This window comes from Equus przewalskii, chromosome 3, assembly GCF_037783145.1.
Source record: "Equus przewalskii isolate Varuska chromosome 3, EquPr2, whole genome shotgun sequence".
Classification (NCBI taxonomy): Eukaryota; Metazoa; Chordata; class Mammalia; order Perissodactyla; family Equidae; genus Equus; species Equus przewalskii.
In genome coordinates, this window is record NC_091833.1 from 50575799 (window position 1) to 50596768 (window position 20970).

Consider the following 20970-nt stretch of genomic DNA (forward strand, 5'->3'; position numbering starts at 1 on the left):
ATCAGGGCTGATAGTAATTCTTTGTTGCTGCCACAATGCGTAAGATTTCTCTCTCTTTCTTTCTTTCTCTCCCTTTAGACTCTCTCTTTCCCTTAACGAGAAGTCCTGGACCACCTCATGCTTTCAATAGCTTTAATAAGACCTGTCCACTTTATCTATTAACATCTTACCTATATAAACATATATAATCCAAAGTCTACAATTTTAAAACCATTTTTAAACAAAAGCAACAAAAATTCTTAAAGCAACAAAAATGGTGGTACTCTGCACTGCAGGTTATGAAGAAGGCACCATCTGACGAAGGTGTCAGAATGTGCTGGGCAAAAGCAGAAACGAAATTGCACGGTACCCTACATGTTAAATGTTATTTAGTGTAGTAATTAAAAATCTTCCCAACCAAAACAAACTAGTTATGCTGGGGTAACTAAACTCTGATTCACACATTCAGCTGTTCACTTCTCCAGGCCTTTGCTTCCTCCTGTACACTCAGGTCGATTGCCACCTAATCTGACCTCTTCACAGGGTTATCATGAGATTCAGAAAGCAAGACTCAGATTCTGCAGTAACGTCCTCCAGGCTCCTGGAAACACAGAGGAAACTGGAACTGAAATTCTCTTCTTTCTATCCCCGTTGCACAGACTCCAAAGGAGGCTGCCTGATCCAGCTTCAGAAGAAAAGGACCGTTGTAACTGATGTCCTCCAAAAGGAAGAGAAATGGTCTTCCCCACTCAGGATGGTACAAAATTAGTATCCCTACAAAGCTGATGTAATCCTTAACAATTCAGCTCAGCGTCCCTCTTATCCACCACCACGGACCGAAGGGTCACCTAAAGCGATATAACGCCCACTGCCTGGACTAGTATCCATTATACTAAAGGCACTAAATAAGTATTAATTCGTTCTCTTCCTACTCTCAGTATTAGTAGAGAGTTCAGAGGTGACGGCAAAGAGAAAAACCATAGCAAATCTGAAACAGCCCCACATGCACACTGAGTTGTGAATTTAGAATAACTGAAGATGACTCTAAATACAAATCTACCTTACAAGCAATTCCACTCCTAGACATCTACCCAAAAGAAATGAAAACACACGTGCAACATTATTTATAAAAGCCAAAAAGTGGACACAACCCAAATGTCCATCAATTGGTGACAGGAAACAAAACACTGGCAGCAGCATACAATGAACTTTATCTGGCAACAAAAAGGAATGAAATATTGAAATACACGCTACAACATGGGTGAATCTTGAAAACCTTATGCTAAGTGAAAGAAATCAGTCACAAAAAAAACCCAAACATGTATTATGTGATTGCATTTACGTGAAATATCCAGAACAGGCAAAAGTATGAAGGAGATTAACGGTTGCCTGGGGTTGGGGTAGGAACAAGATTAAGTGCAAACAGGCAGCTGTGTCTATTAGGGGTGCAACTCTGAAACTGGATTATAGAGATGGGCACATAACTCAGTAAATTTACTAAAAATCATTAAGTTGCATACTTAAAACAGAAGTAAATTATACCTCAATAAAGTTTTTCTTTTTTTAAAAGACTATGCAACTTGTAGAAAAGAAAATACCATGCAGCAGTGTTTCCTTACACTTGCTGTGTGATTTAGGATAACCCCATAGCCAATATTCAATGCAAAACAGACCACAGTGAAACTTGTCAATGTATCCACATGCCCTGCAAGTAAACACACTTCGTTGTTTCGTTTTTAAAGGTTTGTTTCAAGGTCTCTGCCATTCTCCTTCCTACGAATGCTCCTCCTGGGACATCTCTCAAAGGAATCCTTCCACCCAGAGAACTGCCTCTGAACAGAGCCTTTCCCTTCCAAACATTATCATAGAAGCTACCAACTCCTGGAACCCCCATCCTCCCATCAGCACCAGTGGTGGCATTAATCATTTCCAGAGGATTTATGACATATCAGGCACTGTGATAAGCACTTTATGTGCATTATTCTCCTTATCCCCATTTTAATGAGGCTTTAAAAGTTGAGCAATTTGCCCAAGGATTACCAGACTATCAGAGTTCTAAACACAAAGCTGTCTGCCTCCACACTCAAGCTAGCTATTACCACACATATAGCTATCACACATAGGTCAACTGGATTTTACTGGGGTAATTACTCAGTATTCCTACAGTTTAGCACCCCCCCACCACCACCAAATTTAGCTGTCTCTTTGGGAAGAACTAATTCTGAAAAAGATTTCCTGGGGTAACTCTGAAACCAAACTCTTCTAAGTGCATCAAACTGAGGGACTCATCTTAAACTACACATGACAACGATACATACTTAACAGTTAGGAAGCATTTTCTAAAATAAAGGGAAACAAAGAGTTCTGTAGAAGAAATGCTATTGCACTTGTAAATCAGGCCTAAAGCAACTTGCTTGGGAAATACAGGAAACCTCCTTATTTCCCACCTTCGCAATTCCAGGTGTGGATTATTTACAATGCCCAGGCCAATTGCTGTTTCAGGAAAACACGGCCCACAACCATTAATCTCTCCAGTAAGCATCTGGAGATTGGGCCCCTGATTCACTCACACAAGGAAAATCTGTCCATATAATACGTGTTAATCAGCTTAACACCTTGTAGCTTCCTCACTAATTGAGGACGCTTCTCAATTAGGAGAGTTAACTTTATTTCAGACTCTCCCAGCAATGGAGAGCTTCCAGGACTACAGTATAATATGATTCACGTCCGTGAAAGTCACTCCCTCAAATCTTCCCGAAGAGCCCAAACGTTCTTAAAGAAGCACTCACACTCAATGGCAGAAAACGCATGTCCCACAAATCTGGCAATGCAGCCTAAAATAAAATTCCTTTCATTTTTATATTTTATCATAACATGTTTTCCCACAATCAAGTAAAGTTTTCCCAGAATGTATCCCACCTTTATTCTCTGGCTTCACTTACCTGCGCCCAATTTCAGCAGAATGTAATTTAGCACACACTTTGTAAAAATTAATTTTAGTTTCAGGATTCCAAAAAGAAAATAAGAGAATTCAAGCAATGGGTATCAAAGAGTAAGAGGGGGAACATGTTAGTGAAATGGCAAAAAAGTATGTTCTCTCTTTCAACAAGAAAAAAGAATGGTAATTAAAAACTCCAGAAAAAAATAAAAACACCCTTCAAAGATGAAGCAATTTAAAATGTGGCATGAATTTGAACAATTTCCTCAGCTAAAGATAAGGCTTCATTTGTCCTGATCAATATGAATCTTCTCTTTCAAGTGGTGCTTGGGTTGACTTTGAACCCAGAGAGGAGAAATGAAACCCTAAACACTATTCTGCTTCTCAATCAAAATAACATAAAATAATGCTTATTGGTTTTTCAACTTTTATTATCCATTTAAAGACAAAGCTTGCAAGAGCACAGATAATTATAAACTAAAATGTGCTATCAATCTGGACAATCTAAAACTAAAAGCAGAGCTAATAGCTGGAGGGTAGAAGAGAGAGAAGTGGAAGGAAGAGTAAGGATAATTATGTTATTTTACACTATGGAAGGTTGATGGAAGAAGAAAATAAAAAAATTTAATATTGACTATATAATATACAACTAATATAGTACATTAATATAAAATATATTATTATAAGGATATTTGAATGTTAAAGATATTTAAATGTATGAAATAGAAGAAATAAAAATAACATAAACACCACGACTGAATAGAAAACATGAGGATACTATACGATCACATTTAAATAAAATTCAAAAGCAGACAAAACAAATTCATGATGTTAAAAGGCAGAAGAGCAGCACCGTTTGAGAGAGGTAATGGCTGAAAGGGGACAGGAGGGGGCTTCTGGAGAGCTGCTCTTGTTACTCGATTGGTTACACAAGTGTGTTCACCTCGTAAAAGTGCACTGAACTGTCCTGATAATGTCTGCGCTTTTCAGTTTGTGATACTCCAATAACAATTTTCAGAAAGAACAAAAAGAAAGGGGATGGGCAGGGAGGTGGGGGGAATATAAGTGAGCTCAGATTCGATAGTGTCTAATGCTGATAAACTTGGAAATCAAAGAATAAGCCTATTACTTATAAAAACTAAAACAAAAATCGTCATTACACATGACATGAACATTCTGTCCACGCTCATGACTTCTGCTAGCCCTGAGCAAACTAAGGGTTCACACCCAGACTTCTATTTCGTATGCGAGATTAGAGCTGCAGAAGAAATACACATCTGTTTCCTTTAAAATATGCACTAGTCCTGGATCAGTTCCACATGAGTTTCTTGGTTTTTTTCTGTACTACGAAAAGATTAAACACCTATCATAATTAAAGATTTAAACAAGTGAGCTATTGGTATATATAAAAAATAGAGCTCCTTGTAGGATTCCCCTAGCTTATCACTTAGACTGGATATTAAAATTAAAAGGAGCACACCAGGGAGGTGAGGCGCTGGAAAGATAAACGTAACAAAGAATAAAAACAGTTCTGTGATTGCTAGACTGTGACTACAAAGGGCTACAAAGTTACCCACCTAACCTAACAATAATTAACAACAACGATAGACACATGTAAATAAGAGAGTACAAAGTATCTTTTTAATCTTGCCACTGATAATGCTGTCTTCTTCTACTAGAAATTATACTGCATTCAATAAGCAGAAATTTCTGTGGAATCATACCTCCACAAAAATCTTAAATTCTCACCAATCTGATATTTATATTCTTTCTGTAGGAAGACCCGGTCTTCATACTCTATAGAATTCAACTCTCCCTAATTGATGAATTCAAAGGGACCTCAGTCAAAATGCCAACAATAACTTTTCTAGAAAATGACAAATGACTTCAGGGTACACACGGAACCGTGATCAGATGTGAATAGCTATGAAAATTCTAAAAATGAACAGTAATGACAAAGAATCTCCCTGAATATTAGGATCTGATTAAAAAAAACAGTGAAACAGTATGCCACCACTGCCAGAAGAGGCAATCAATGGGACAAAAGAGTTCAACAAGAGACTCACGAATGTGATGGAATTTAGACACTGTACTCAGATCAGTGGAGAAAAGACAGAGGATTCAATAAACTATGCTGAAACAATTGCTAGCCTTTTGCTTTTTAAAAAAAGATGGCTCCCGGGCCAGGCCAGTGGCATAGTGATTAAGTTCCCACGCTCTGCTTCAGCAGCCCCAGGTTCACGGGTTTGGATCCTGGGTGTGGACCTAGCCATGCTGTGGTGGCATCCCATATATAAAGTAAAGGAAGATTGGTACAGATGTTAGCTTAGCAACAGTCTTCCTCAAGCAAAAAGAAGATTGGCAACAGATGTTAGTTAGCTCAGGGTCAATCTTCCTCAGACACATACACAAAAAAGATGGCTCCCCAACATCCCCTGGACTTTTTAACTTTCTTATTAATATGGAAATTTACAACACATACTTTGTGCTAAAATTAATTACAGATGGACCAAAATACTAAAAAATCAAACATCTAAAATTGATCAAAGTTAAGAAGGCTAAGCAGCTAACTAAATGTGTGAATCCAGCTGTGTGGGAACTGTAGTGAACTAGAAAGCATTCGTGCTTTCCCAAATTTTTTTAGATCCAGTCTTCCCGGGGCAAGGTGACAAAGCAGATGTCTGCAGGAGGAAATCAGGTGGGAGTTCTGGTCAACCTGTGGGCTGAGGCTCAGCACCTCGACACACCTGAAGAGTATTGATGGCATACCACTTGGGAAGTTCTGAATTAGAAAGCTCACACTTTGCCTAAAAGAGCACCAGCTATTCAATTCTATCTAAGTGTATCAATAGGGCAATACAAGCCCAATGTTGTTCAACTTGAAATTTTTCAAGAGAAGATCAAAGTCTAGATTGTTATGCAAAAAACATTGGCAGATATATACTTTTTAGAACACTGTGCAGGGCCAAACTAACCCATCTGTTGACCAGATCTGTCACATAGGCCACCAGCATACAAGTTCTGATTTAAATACAAAAAAATGAAACCATTCAAGTGCCAGCAGAGAACACATGACATTATTTTCACAATCTTGGAGTAGGAAAGACCTTTCTAAGCCCAATCAAAACCAGAATCCATAAAGGACAAGATATTTAACTACATAAAAATGTAAAGCTTATGTGTAACTGAACATTATGAACAAGCCTAAAGACAGATGACCGGTTTCCCCCAGGCTCTAGGAGAATGTGGACTGCTGCAGGCTGGGGGACATGCCTTCCTCTGTGTGGGAGGAGAGTGTACCAAGTTTAACAGCGCCACCAGGACCACCTGGAATTGAGGACATTTCCTAAATACACCAGAAAGGGAGAGGGAGGAGGAAAGCATCCAGAACAGTCCAGAATTACAGGCACCATCATCTGTTACTCAATGTTTGTTGAGTAAGTTTGAGTCTACCTATCTCAAACTTTAATATCATTAATATAAATAAAAACTGACCAGTGGAATTAAGAATTCCTTCTGGATATCAGATGAGTTATTCTTCATAACTGCTTCAGAATGTTAATCTGCTCCCCTCAACCAACAACGATCATGGAGTATATACAAGAAGGCAGTTAACTAGATGTGCAGAGTTGGAGGGAGACGGGAAAGTCGTAAACCGTAACTGACAGAATTCCCTCCTTCAAGGCCCTCATGAAAAAGTAGATTTCACCACAATATTTGTTTGAGCACATGCTGAATATGTGCCCATTTTCCAAAATCAGCGCAATATAGACCAATTTCTTGAACACAGAATTAGGATGCTGATCTAACACAAAATCCAACATAGTAAAGAAACGAGTTGAGGCTCAGAGAGTACTAGATTTGAAGAAAATATGTAGCCGGTCTAAGAGGTCTGACTTCACATAGAGAAAACTGAAATTTTCATGCATTTTCCTGCACCAGAGAGTTTATAAGTTGCAAAAACGAAAAGGACCAAACATATTCGTTAAAAAAGATTATAGAATTAAATATCGTCATATCTGTGAATCATGGATTTCACGGTTACCTGTTGCCACTGCTGTTGACTCTTTCAGTAAACGCCATTGCTGCCAGTCAGTGGAAAGTGACAAGTCTATTCATCTGAAAGAGACATATAAGCTCATAAGTAAACTCATAGGTACACCTGATCTGTAAGAAATCTTATTGGAAACAGAATTCAAAGTTCTCACTTGTATTAGAGAATGGTTCTTCACCAACTCCCAAGTTGCATGAACAACCCAGCTAGCTTATAGCAAAGGCCAAATGGACTTTTAATTTTGAGGCTGCTACTCAAAGCCATTTTAGCACGAAAAAAATGTGCACAAGTTTATCCTGAGGAGAAAGAAAGGAAATAACATTTCCCTAGTGTCTACTTTGTGCCAAGCATTGTGTTAAGCCCTTTTTAAAATGACATTTCATGTAAACATTACAATAAACTTGCAAGGTAGATACTAATACTCCATATACTGATAGCCCATTTTATAGATAAGAAAACTAAACCTCAGTTTTAAGTAATTTGCCTGAGATAACAGGTTGTGTCAGCATCCTCATTAGAATCTAAAGGAAGAAAGCACGCGCAAGAGAGGAAATCGACACTGGTCTTCACATAAGAATTCAACACAATAAAAATGTGGGCCCCAGTAAGAGCCAGTCTTAAGATTTTACTTCCACTCTTAAAAGGTACTTAATCCCCAAAACAGTTCTTGAGCATTCTCTCAGAACAGTACTGGATTTTTTTAAAAAGTTGTTATCCAACAAGGGCAGATGGCCTTGGTACTATCTTGTGTATCTCTAGAAACAACCTCTCTCTCTATGGTTAACACTATCAACAGCTGTTTCCTTTTCCCTTTCTTGTATGTGTTTGTAAATTTACTGCACTTATCCTAACTTGCTTTAAATAGTTTCTATTTTTTCAAATACCCTTAAGGCAAAGGGTATGCTACTAAATTAAACTAGTAAAGATTTAACAAACTGTTTGATACAAATGGAAACTCTACATTAAATCTGTAACAATTTTAGCTCACCTAGTATGTTTAAGAGGCTAACTGTTACCCTTTTAGCTAAGGCTGATGCTGAACACAGTCCTTCAGCTCTACTCTGACTCCTGATAAGGTCTTTTATGTCACCCTCCATAAAATTAAAATTGCAACTTGCTGACTACAATGTTTCCATACTAGTAGATATCATTTGTCACTCTATCTCTTCCCTTGAAAGAATGCCAACATGGATGCTGCAAACATTCTAATTAAACTCACGCTAGTAGAGCTCTTAAGTTTTTCTGAGTCAAACATGCTTTGGAGCAGACGTTCCTCCAACCAGCTATAGTGGCCCTAGGCAAGTTTCCTAAATTCTGTAACTCAAATCCCAATCATCCCTTTCTCTTTCTTTTCCTGTCTCAAACACACTTTTGTTTCTCTTTCTCCCCGGGTCCTTCCCCCATCCCTTTACTCTGCCCATCCCCACATTATTTTCTTTCTCCCTACCCCTTTTTCTCTCCCCATGCCCCTTTTGTTGCTCTCTCCTTTTCTCTCTCTTGACATGGAGGGCTGGCACACAGTAAGTGATCAATAAAATGGTAGGCATTTGTTTGGGCGTTAATCTTCCTAACACTGCAAAGGCTTCTGAAGAGTCTGTGACGGCCCTCCCAGTGAAGATGCCCCACCTGTCTGCAGCCCAACAGCACCCCACCCCTAGGGCTGGTTGGTGGAGTGTGTGAAGGCAATGAGGGAGGAGGCAGGTTGGACTGTTGAAGGACGCCAACCTTGAGAGAGCAGTCCTGAGTTCACTTGTTTGTTCATTTACTCACCAAGCCAAGAATATTTCCGGAGCGTCTACTCTAAGACAGGTACTGAGAATAAGAGTGAAGGAAACAGACTCTTATTGTGACTGAGTTTACAAATTACAGGAGGTAAGCAAAGATGAAACATAATATACAGATGTTAGATATTGCAAGATGCTATAAGCAAAACAAGGCAAAAGCATAAAGTGCAAGAGAGAAAATGAGGTAAGGTATTGCAATTTTATATAGGGTGGCCAGAGAATGTAACATTTAAGCAAAGACTTAAAGTAAGTAAGAAGCAAGCCATGCAGATCTGTAGTGAAAAATAGTTCTAGAACTCTGTGGGATACTGATGTGTCAATGTAGATTCATCATTTGTAACAAATGTACCACACTAGTGGGAGATGTTGATTATGGGGGAGGCTGTGAGTGTGAGAGCAAGGAGGTCTATGGGAAATCTCTGTACCTTCAGTTCAATTTTGCTGTGAACCTAAAATTTCTCTTAAAAAAATGTCTATTTTTAAAAAAATGGTCCTAGAGACTGAAAAGTCCAAGACTGAAGGAGTCAGCTGAATGCTTGGATCTCACCACTGGCTTCTTGCTTGGTGGGTGGGTGGAGAACAAAGTGAGAGTGATGTACTCTCTGAAGGATATGGCCCCTGGGCACAGCTGGGGACATGTCTGTACAACTCAAATTTTTAAATTTGCCGGGAGGCACAATGCCTTCCACAGAGGCAGGGCAAGGAGGCTGCATCACCAGGTTACTGACTGTTATGACTCAGTTATGTCTCACAGAAAATACCAAATCAGCCTGGGAAAGGCTGTTTAGGTGCTGATGTACGCGTGACTTGCACAGCCATGTGGAGCAGCCATGCAACTCAGATATAAGGTTAGGTTAGGACACAATGAAAGTGCTGTAGTCAGAAACTTATTATCTTAAACCACTGCCAGGAAAGGAAATTAGTATATGCTGCAGTTAATTTCTCCTTCAAAGAATCGTTTTTACAAATATAGTCACATGTGTACAAGGAGATATGTGCAGTAAAATATTGTTTATAATAAGAAAACCGGTCACAACCAAATACATACAAACACAAAAACGGCTAAATCAATTATGACACATCATAGTGAGAGGCAACGTAACATCAAAAAGAATAGGTTCATCCAAACAAGATACTGAACAAAATGTACAACGTGAACCAGTTTGTTTAAAAAGAAAATGCTTTATTTTTATGTTTATGTATAACACACGTGCGCATGCACAGAGCAAACTGTTACTAGTGGTTTCTCTGGAAAGGGGCACTTTCACTTTTTATTGTGTACGCTGTGAATCCTTTATTACCTGGGTAAACATTCTTTCTTTAAATATAGGGGTGGGGGGAATATACTTGCCTATAAATATTAAATCAGGTCTTCCTGATGTTTCCATAATTTTTTTTTAAGATTGGCCCTGAGCTAACAAATGTGCCAATCTTTTTCTTTTTCTTCTTCTTCCTTTAAGATTGGCCCTGAGCTAACAAATGTGTCAATCTTTTTCTTTTTCTTCTTCTTCCCAAAACCCCCCAGTACATAGTTGTATATTCTAGTTGTAAGGTCCTTCTGTTTGTGCTGTGTGGGACACCAGCTCAGCATGGCTTGATGAGCGGTGCTAGGTGTGCGCCCAGGACCCAAATCGATGAAACCCCGGGCCACTGAAGCAGAGCACGACCACTCGGCCACGGGGCCGGCCCCTAACATACATTTTTATATTATTTTCACTAGATTATAAAGACAAAATGGAATAATGAATGGAAGCAGGGCAGTTTAAAATCCTCCCACTAAAAAAAGCCAGGAAGATACAAATACAATCTGGCTGTATTTAATGACGGAGTAGTGCTGTATAGCAGAAAGACAATAGGATCAAGCGAGACAAGTGATTACCTTGGGCAAATGAAGCCCCAGTAGCCTCAGTGCTCCCATCTGTAAAATGGAAAATAGCCTACTTCACAGAGTTACTGAGAAGAGTGGATTATAATCTAGCTAAAACACTTAGCACACTGACACATCATAGGCATTCAATACATAGCAGCCCTTGCTGTTTAAGTCAGCAATATCTATGTTAAATTTTATGAAGTGAAATAGACTATGTTTCATTTATGAATGCACCCTGCCAAGTATACTTAACTGACCCTTCTATAGTCCTTCCAGCCTCTTGCAATGCAAATTCATTCAGAAATAAAAATGTCATGTATATCAAACTGCCTTTCTCCCCAAAATAGCAGGTAAAACAACTCAAGTAAAAAAAATTTTTTTTTTTTTTAGTTTTAGAGACACTCATACCATATACATATATAATTACAAGGAAAGAAAAAGAGGAAGGAGGAATACAAAACATGATTCAGGATATTTTCAAATATTCTGGTCTAGGTCATTAACTGCTTCCAAAACCTAGCACATTCCGGGGAGCCTACTCTTGGGGATATTTATGACAGGCTGGCTAAAAGGCCTGCTTTGCAACCTACCAGCTATACGACCTCAGGAAAATTACTATTCTTCTCTAAGGTCTCAGCTTTCTCTTCGGTAATATGGAGCTTCACGAGATTGTTGGAGGGTTAAATAAAATAATGTTTGTAATATTTTTAGCACCATGCCTGGCGCACCGTAAGGACTCAATAAACGGTAGTAGTTGTTCTAGTTATTTTTCTGCCAATCAAAGCACATGCTTGGGAGAATCCGTACATTACAGAAGCTTTTCAACTGGACAACCACCACTAAGCAGGTCTCAAAGCCCCATGACTATGACCCCATTTCCAAAGGAGACTATGAGGAAAATTCTCTGCCCAGAGGCCAGACTCGTCAGTCGTCCCTGGTCAGACCTACTTCCCTTGCCCTTTCCCACACAGCCTACAGGAATAACAGTCTCTTGGTAATGGGCAATGTGTCGGGGGTGAGTCATGATCACACACACTGTTTTCGTCTGAATTCCCCTGGACTCTGGGGTGTAATATCCCAAGCAGATCATAATCATAGCAGGGGTCCAAACTGTCCTTGTAGTTGCCCCAAATGATCACGGGCAGTTCCTTTAGCTTTCCAGTGCCACATGGAGCCCATGAGCTTAGAAACTCATAACGGAACACGATTTCCCCCGTTATCTTTTCTCCCCTTCAAATCCTTGTTCCAACCCAAACTCAAGGACACATTTCCCATCTTATTGGCCCCTTCTCAACACTCAGGTCTCAGCTCAATGACACATTCTCAAACAGGCCTTCCCTGATGAGCATGGGTAATGTAGCACTGCTGTGCCCTCAACCACATGCTCCAGCCAACCCAGTCTATTCCATTATACTCTACATGGGTCAGGAATGTATCTAGGGGCAAGTAACAAGTGCTTAATTAACAGAGGTTTATATTCCTCCTAGACCAAGTCTAGAAGAGGTTGGCTACTGGTACAGTTCTAGCTGTTCAATGAGGTCATCAGGAACTCTGGCTCCTTCCGATCTGCCATATTTAGCGTGTTGTCTTTACGCTTGCCATCTCATGGTACAAAAAGGCTGCTGCCATAACCAGACATCTCATCTACATTCAAGGCAGGAAGAAGTTGAGTGGAGGAAAGTGTGGCTATACCAACCACGTCTACCTCCTTTTGTGAGGAAAGGGAAATCCTTCCCCGAAACCTTGACTATCAAAAAATCAGAACTAGGTCACGTGGCCTCCTGGAGCTGCAGGGAAGGCAGGTAAATCAGGACACAAATTGTCATGATTTGGCTGGGAACAAACACGATCTATCACCTAGGGCTGGGCACAGTGTAGTCCCACACACAATTAAGGTTCTCTTAGCAAGAAAAAAATGGGAACGGGCATTGGGTAGGATAGTAACAGTGTTGGCCACACTTATCTTTTCACAGTACTCGCCACTATCTGAAATTAACTTATGCTAAATAAATAAACGTTAATTGCTTATATTCCCTCAACAGAATGCAAGCTCCATGTCTAGCTTTACATATACACCCCCAGAGCCTATATTTTAAAATAACTGTCAACTTTCTCACAGTAGGCAGGCATCATAGGCACTGGAATATAGTGAAGACAGTCTAGGTTATGCCGTAGTGGCAAATTAACCCCCAAATCTCAGTGGCTTGACAGAGCAAAGACTTATTTCATGTTCATCCTTTATGTCCATTGCATATTGGTGTGTTGGGGTAGGGGAGAGCATGGACCTTTTCTCCACATTGAGAAGCCTAAGCTGTTGGAAGCTCCACTATGTGGAAATGTGGCTTCAGGGTTTACTGAAGTAAGAGGGAGTTCAAGGGTCTCATAAAAGCCACTTAAATGCTCCAGCCCAGAAGTACATGTTACTCCCACAGACAGCCCACTGGACACAATTAGTCACATGATTCTGTGTAACCATAAGGAGGCAGAAAAAAATGAGAAAGCACATAAATATTGGTAGCAAATGTTTTGGCCTCATTCCCCATGGTCTAGTAAAATAACATTATCTCCATTTTAGAATTTAGATCCATTAAAGAAGTTTCTTGGAATTCAAAGTTAGGAATACTCAGTAAAGAAATTATTCCATATTATAAAGCAATACTTACCATTAAAATAAACACAATTATTTCCTTCAGGAGTAATAATAGGAAATATTGATGTAGCACTTATTATGCTCTGTTCCAAGTGCTTGACAAATCTCAGTACCTTTAATCTACTCTACTACCCAGTAAGGGAGATACTATTATATTGTTAATCCCATTTTATAAGGGAATGGAAAGCGTTGGGAGCCAATTCTCCATGGGTCTGTGGCATTTCTGCATGTCATACAACCAGAGGCACCAACTGCCTTTGTTCCAGACAATCTTTAAGGATGCTTGTATAGAGAACAACCTTGGAAAACAGAGATAGTGTCTCCTTGTAGAGCAAAGGGAAGGCATGCTTACTGCCCATTATAAAAGACTGGAATTCCCTAAGCTCAGGATTCCTCTCCTGTAACGTCTGCAAGCGTCGCTTGGCTCTTCCCACATCTCCCTTTGCAAACTGGGGTTTTGAGAACCAGTGTAAAAAAATGTTGGTACTGCGGCTACAGCTATTATTATGAGTAACAAAGTCATTCCCCAGGAGTCCATGAAACTGTGGCAGGTTACCTTATTAGTTGAAAGTAGGGTAAAATCTCAGAGGCTTCAGAGTTCTTGACAAGGAGTTAAGTAATTCGCCTAAGGTCTGACAGCTAGTAGGTGGCATAACCAAGATTCAAGCCCAACCTGTCTGGCTCAGAAACCAAGCTTTTAAATTCTCTGCTACACTACAGTAGTTCTCAAAGGGTAGTTCCAAAACTAGCCGCATCAGTATCATCTGCAAATGTTACAAATGCAAATTCTTGGGCACCACCACAGACCCAGTGAATCAGAAACTTGGGGGGGTGCGGGGGAGACACATCTGTGTTTTAACAGGCCTTCCAGGAGATTCTGATGCTTGCTGTAAGTTTGAAAACCAGTGCTACACTGCATATATTCACTGAATCTGTAAGACTGAGGGAAATGGTGTGGGTATACCCTGATTTACATACGGATGTGAACTGACTTCTCATAACTTGAATAATAGATTCCAAGCACTAAGGGAGATGGCTCAAAAGCCCTTGCATTTAATTTTTAGGAAGGTAAGGATCTTTATCTGGTGCAAATAAACACCACCTCTGTTTAACAGGTCTGCATCATATTTTCCTTTGGAGTCACAAATATACGTCCAGAATGCAAAATGAAAATACTTGCTTTTTTATTCCCATAATGATCAGAAAGAACTACTTAGCCAAGGAGAAACACTATTTATATTTTAGTCAAGCTGTAATTCTTGAAAAACAGGAAACCACATATCAACACAGCCAACATAGCGTACCATAGCAGAAAGGGCACAGGCTTTGAGTCACAGAGTCAAGTCACTTAACAACTTCAACTCAGTTTCCTGATTTTAAAATGGAAAATCAACTCCAACTTCAGAGTTGCAATTAGGCTTAAATGAACTGTCACGTGAAAGCCGTTGGTAAACAGCTTTTATGCTACGAGAATGTAAACTCCACCTGCAGGAGCTCTTTCTCTTTCTGGGTCATGATGTTGTCACAGTTTCCCCAATGCTTCGAGTATGGTCTGACACAAAGAAGATGCTCGATACTTCTACGGTATGAGGAATGAATATGAGGTATTATATTAATGATGTAATTGATACCTCTGGGTTCCACTTGTCACAATAATCTCAGTCTTTTAATAGGAAAAAGTCGCTCTAACAAGAAATCCTTAGTCATGTTTAAAATGGGCCAGATAATTTAAGAAAATCAGCTGATTGTCTTCCCCTGGAGGACACTATTGGAAGAGTTCTGTCCTAAGGCATAAGACAAAAACTCTTATTAGCAACTCTGATGGCCTTAGAACCTCACGGCTTCAAGTTCATAGCTGCTGTGTAGATACAAACACAGGCAAGAATAAAGGATGTGTGCCTTCATTTATGTATGTACATCTTTCATATGTACAAAGAACTACATATTTCACATTTACTTCTGCACTATGGTAGAATTTTTTTCCAAGTAACTTTATGGGGATTATAATAGTTCACAACATTGTGTAATTTTGGGTATACATTATTGTTTATCAATTTCTGAATTCACTTCATCGTGCTCACCCCGAGTAGTGCAATTTTTTTGTAAAAAGATTTTATTTTTCCTTTTTCTCCCTAAAGCCCCCCAGTACACAGTTGTGCATTTTCTTTTTAGTTGTGGGCCCCTCTAGTTGTAGACACGCGGGATGCCGCCTCAGCATGGCTTGATGAGTGGTGCCGTGTCCGTGCCCAGGATTCGAACCAGCGAAACCCTGGGCTGCCGAAGCAGAGCACGCGAACTTAACCACTTGGCCGTGGGGCTGGCCCCTAGTAGTGCAATTTTTATCCATCACCATACACATGTGCCCCTTTATCCCTTTTGCCAACCCTCCCAACCCCCTTCCCCTCTGGTAACCACTAATCTGTTGTCTATATCCATGTGTTTGTTTATCTTCCCCATATGAGTGAAATCATGCAGTATTTGTCTTTCTCTGTCTGGCTTATTTTGCTCAACATCATACCCTCAAGGTCCATCCATGTTGTTGCAAATGGGATGATTTTGTCTTTTCTATGGCTGAGTAGTATTCCATCGTATACGTACACCACATCTTCTTTATCCAATCATCAGTCATTGGGCACTTGGGTTGCTTCCACATTTTGGCTATTGTGAATAATGCTGCAGTGAACGTAGGGGTGTATAAATCTCTTGAGATCACTGACTTCAAGTTCTTTGGATAAATACCCAGCAATGGGATAGCTGGATCATATGGTATTTCTATTTTTAATTTTTTGAGAAATCTCCATACTGTTTTTGCACTAGGGTAGAATTTTAATAAATAGATTACAGTGTTTATGTAATCTATTTTAATAAAATCTGAGATTCAATTCATTAAATATTAAATAAGCTACTACGGTGTATGAAAAAGAAAGAGAGACTGCTAGAAAACCAGTGCCAATTAAACATCATCTGGGAACAGAAACCATTGTTGAATTTATAATTTAATGAGGAAAATATAATTTATTGACAAAACTTTGTAGATCTATGGTAAATGCAGTTCCTTAGTTTGTACTCTCTCCAACATAAATTTCTCAATCTCCTGAAAAATTAGTTAATAGTCTAGAGTCTTGAAATAGGGGAACTTTGGGCTTTTAGCTTCAACAGACATATCTAGCTTCAACATATCTAAGATAGCAAGCGAACTAAAGTTGAAGGACAGCTATCAGCGGAGGGCTTCAAAAGTAAGGAGACTATCCCAGCTTGCAGCCATTCCTTAAGAGACATCTGCAGAGTATACTGTCCCCTGTTTGTCTTATACTGATCCAAATATTTATATATAAATTAGCTCTACTTTTCAAAAAGTGAAAGCATAAGGCCTTCTCAAGATTTGGAATTTTGACAGTCAACTAACTTCATAAGGGATATGCAAATTTGTTTGATGAAAGAGCACAAATTACAGAGTTGAGTATAAAACTCCTTTCGCTTGCTTTTGAAAAAATATTGAAAACAAGTCTGCCTTTTCCAAGCTTAATTTTTTTACCCAACTTTTCAACTTTCAAGGCGATTTATAATTTCAACTGAACCACCACATGGCGACAGGGATTTGTGAGGTTCCTAATAAAGATGCAACTCAGATATATGTCTTAACTGAGGAGTCCTCTTCCAAGTTTAATCCAAAACCCAATTAGGCAAGTATCTTAGTCAATTAAAAAAACTTACTTTTAGCTCAACCAACTCTTTGCAAAATGCAGTTAAACCAGATAGGAAACAGGAGAGACAGCCAGTTTTGATGCAGTCTAACTACTTATTGTCTTAAAACCCCACAGTGATACAGTGACTTCTCATAACAAAAAAATCCATGCATATTTTTTTTTTTTTTTTGAGGAAGATTAGCCCTAAGCTAAATACTGCCAATCCTCCTCTTTTTGCTGAGGAAGACTGGCCCTGAGCTAACATCCATGCCCATGTCTGGATGATCTCTGCATTCTAATTTAACACACCGTGATTCTTCAAAATTTGATATTTACAAAGTTGAAGAATTAAGCAAGTGACAAATGCCAAAGACACTCCAGAAATTCAATGGCTACAGTGAATAAGACATATTAACTCTAATATGTAATAGTGCATTTTCTTCCTGCAAGTGGAAAGCAAAGACTTCAGTCACAGACCTGCAAGCCCCACACCCTGAGCCTCATCATCGCTGAGTTATACTTAGAAAAAGAAAAGAAAGAGGGGAAAAAACCCCAATATCTAAACTCATTTTTTTCTTTTTTTCTTTTTTGAGGAAGATTAGCCCTGAGCTAACATCTGTTGCCAATCTTCCTCTTTTTGCTGAGGAAGACCAGCCCTGAGCTAACATCAGTGCCCATCTTCCTCTACTCTATATGTGGGACGCCTGCCACAGCGTGGCCTGCCAAGCAGCACGTAGGTCTGCACCCAAGATCCAAACTGGTAACCCCAGGCCTTGAAGCAGAATGTTCGAACTTAACCACTGCGCCACTGGGCAGGCCCCTAAACTCATTTTTTTCAAAGCCTTGTGTCCCATTCTTCAATATTTCTTTGTCTTAAAGTGACCAAATCTGTCCTAAATCTTTTCCTTGGTTCCCTCTCTCCTAAGTTGGCTGATTCAACTTAGTTTTCCTCGTTTTAAGTACTACTTATCTATTCTCTTGCTTTCTCTCCTAGTTTTCCTTCATTCTCTTGGGTCGTTCGTTATCCTTTAGTTTTCTCCATTTCTTTTCTGCAGATTTATTTCCCAAAACAACACTTTCTGACACTGGCAAGAGACAACACCTTTAAATTAAAACAGGCAAAGCATCCAGAATTTTCAACTCTCCTGTGAATTATTTCCAGAATATCCACTCAAGGAATCCTTTCCACTAAAGATGAAAGGCAAGCTAAGGAAATACATTAGACAGAGGAAGTAAACATTGAAACAGGGCCATGCTTAGGTATGCTTATGCCTCTGAGGAGAAGTCGACTCCCGAGTCCAAAGGTCTTTTTCTCTCTCATGCCTTCTGTCCCGACTCAGAGTCTGACACCAAGCAGGTCCGGGGGAGGCACCCCACCGCCACCTGTCTTCTCCCAACTCTGCATGACCTTGCTCTGAAATAATCTCAGACAAGCAAAATCCCCACACTTTTCAGGCTGCTCTCTTGCCTAATGTTTTTGTACCTCAATTACTGAGTTCTTCTCACTTTGCAACGGTCCCAGGGAACACTGGGTCTTCGCCTTAATTTACAGTGTCACCTTGAAGGTTTTAAATCTGTCTGGTTCCTCGATGGTACGTCATATCCCCCACCCCCGGCTCCAATGTGCACCAACAGGGTTAAAATTACCCCATCCCACCTTTAAGAAAACAAAACAGTGTCTGCAAGGCCTCCCCCGCCCCGCATGCAAGATTAGCTCCCGGAAGATTACAGCCACATCTCCACCTCCAAAGCCAAGGGTCTTCCTGGGGTAATTTGCATAACAATATGGGGGGGATAGAAACTCCTAGTAGACAAACCCAGCTGGAAAGTATCAAGACCCTCGAAGGCCCATCGCAGTTTCATTAATGTAACTACCATTATGGTAAAGGAAAGTACAAATTCATACAATCCTCCAATTCCTCTCCCTTTTAATTCGCCCACCCCGGCGCTCGCAACGTCGGAGGGCTGGCATGCAGCAGTCACAGAGGATCACACACCCGACGACAAAATTATTGTCAAGAGAAATTAACCAGTCCCATGTTCTGCAGACGCCGAACCCCTCTGTCCCAGGAGCACGTCTCAGAAGGTGCCTCCAACTTTTCCCCTCCCTCTCTGGAGGCTGCGGACCACCGACACACGCCTCCCTCTCAATCCCGTTTAGACGGGATTGGAACCACTAATCTCTCCGCTAGACGCAAGAGGGAGGGGTGACAATGACGACGGGAGGGGGGAGCGGGATGGAGGAGAGAAAAGCCCCGCTTTTACCCCCCGAGAAACTTCTGGGACTCGTCTATTACGCAACCCGGGCACCAGGTTCCAACAACGGAACATCTTTCCGCAAGACGCGGGGTGCACGGGCAGATGTTTGCTTTTGAGGGGTGAGGCGGGGGAGGAGGCTGGGTCTCTTCCTGTGTTCCCCTGCCCAGGTTTTCTAGCCGCTACCTGCCGCGGATTTGCAAGTCAGGGCAGTGCAAGCCCTGCGGCTCCCTCGCCGGTTCTCCCCGAAGGTTCCCACCGGAAAAGTGGGAAGGCCAGCGACTTGAGTCAGCGCGCTGGGAAGCCGGCGGCGAGGCGGGGAGAGCCTGGGCTTCCCAGAAGTCGGCGGCTGCGGCGTGCGGGGCCAGGCTGACCCCAGCCCGGGCACGCAGGGCTCTGCTTACCTTCCAGCCCCTTCGTCCTCCAGCCCCGGTCGTGCGCCCTCGCCGCCTCCGCCCTCCCCTGACCTGTTGCGGTGGGGAAGGGGCGCGGGTGCGGAGAGCGCAGGTGAGCGCGTCCTCCCGGGCTCCGCGGCGGCTCGCGCGGGGCCGGCTCCGGAGCGGCGAAGGCGACAGTGCAACTGTGCCCGCGGCGCGCGCAGCCGGCGGCCGAGTGCGCAGGGGCCGCGCGCGCCCGTCCGCTCGCTGGCTCGCCCGCTCGGCGCGCCCGCCGCCCAGAACGCCCGGGCGGCGAGGCCACGCCCTCCTCGGGAGGCCACGCCCCCTGCCGCCCTGCCCGCACCCTCGACCCCCCTTCCCGGCCCCGGTCCCCTGCTCCGCCCGGCCGACGCCCTCTAGCTGGCGCCACCCAAACGGCGGGGAAGGTCGCGGCCCTCCGCGGGAGACTGGTGGGAGGCTCGAGGGGGAGCTGCAGCTGAGGATGGATACGGCAGTGACCGCACCGGCGGCGTGGGTGACCCTGCCCCGGGCTGGTGTGGGGCTCGAGAACCCTTTCGCTTTACAGCAAGATTAAGCTCAGGGTCAAGTTCTGACTAAAAGTGTCAAGGAGCCTTTTTGCAATTTCCTATACAATTGGAACAGACTCTGTGCCCTTTAAAGGAGATAATGACTAACATCTGGGGAGGGTTATACAGTTTATAAAGGGCTTCACACACACCAGCCCGTCTCATCTTCACAACCTTATAAAACAGATAGATTATTGTTGTCATTTCCCGAATAGTGAAACCAAAGAGCTGAAAATAATTACTGCGTTCAATGTCACAAGCTACAAAATGGCATGGGAAACCAGGTCTCTGGAATTCAGCCTCCGGGTTCTTCCTCTCCAGCAATCTAAGCCCAGAAAATTCTAATGGGTGTAGGAGTTTCGGCAAACAGACCAAACGAAAGAAGGGAAAGGTAATGTCTAGTGAAGTCGCTACCCGCTGCCTACTGTGAACATACCAAGGAAAGCATCAAGCTGTCTTCTTTGCCTCGTCTCACCTTCCTCCCGGCGAGAGATGCAGAAAGATTACATCAAGTGGCCCAGATGGGTTTTTCCCCCAATATCCTAATGGTTTAAAATGGGTGAAATTATTTGGATGAAGAAAATCACCTTACTCAAATGTAATATAATATAAATGTAAATTAATATAGTGTATGAAAATAACCCCTCCGTGCCCGCCGTATTTCTCTTTCTTTCTTTCTTTCTTTCTTTCTTTTTTTTTTTTTTTTTGCTGCTTTTGCTTTGCTCCTCATGGCTCCTTCATTGTCCATATGAACAGTGTTTAATTGAAAACCTAATCGGCAGATATTTG

At 41.5% G+C, this 20970-nt stretch overlaps 1 protein-coding gene across 5 annotated transcripts in view; it reads right to left on the reverse strand.

The window, feature by feature from the left end:
• Nucleotides 1–19916, reverse strand: part of AFF1 (ALF transcription elongation factor 1) — a 176845-nt gene extending 156929 nt beyond the window's left edge. For 4 of the 5 annotated variants that reach the window (XR_011538625.1, XR_011538624.1, XM_070614359.1 and 1 more), the window contains exons 1-2: nt 19622–19916; nt 6963–7036 (exon numbers count right to left, since the gene is read on the reverse strand). Coding sequence is in view for 2 of the 5 variants with exons in the window: in XM_070614359.1 (XP_070470460.1) it covers nt 6963–7000 (38 nt within the window). In the remaining 3 variants the exon portion in view is untranslated. The remainder of the gene's footprint in view (nt 1–6962; nt 7037–19621) is intronic. The other variant, XM_070614363.1, reaches the window with a different exon arrangement.
• Nucleotides 19917–20970: the final 1054 nt, after the last annotated feature.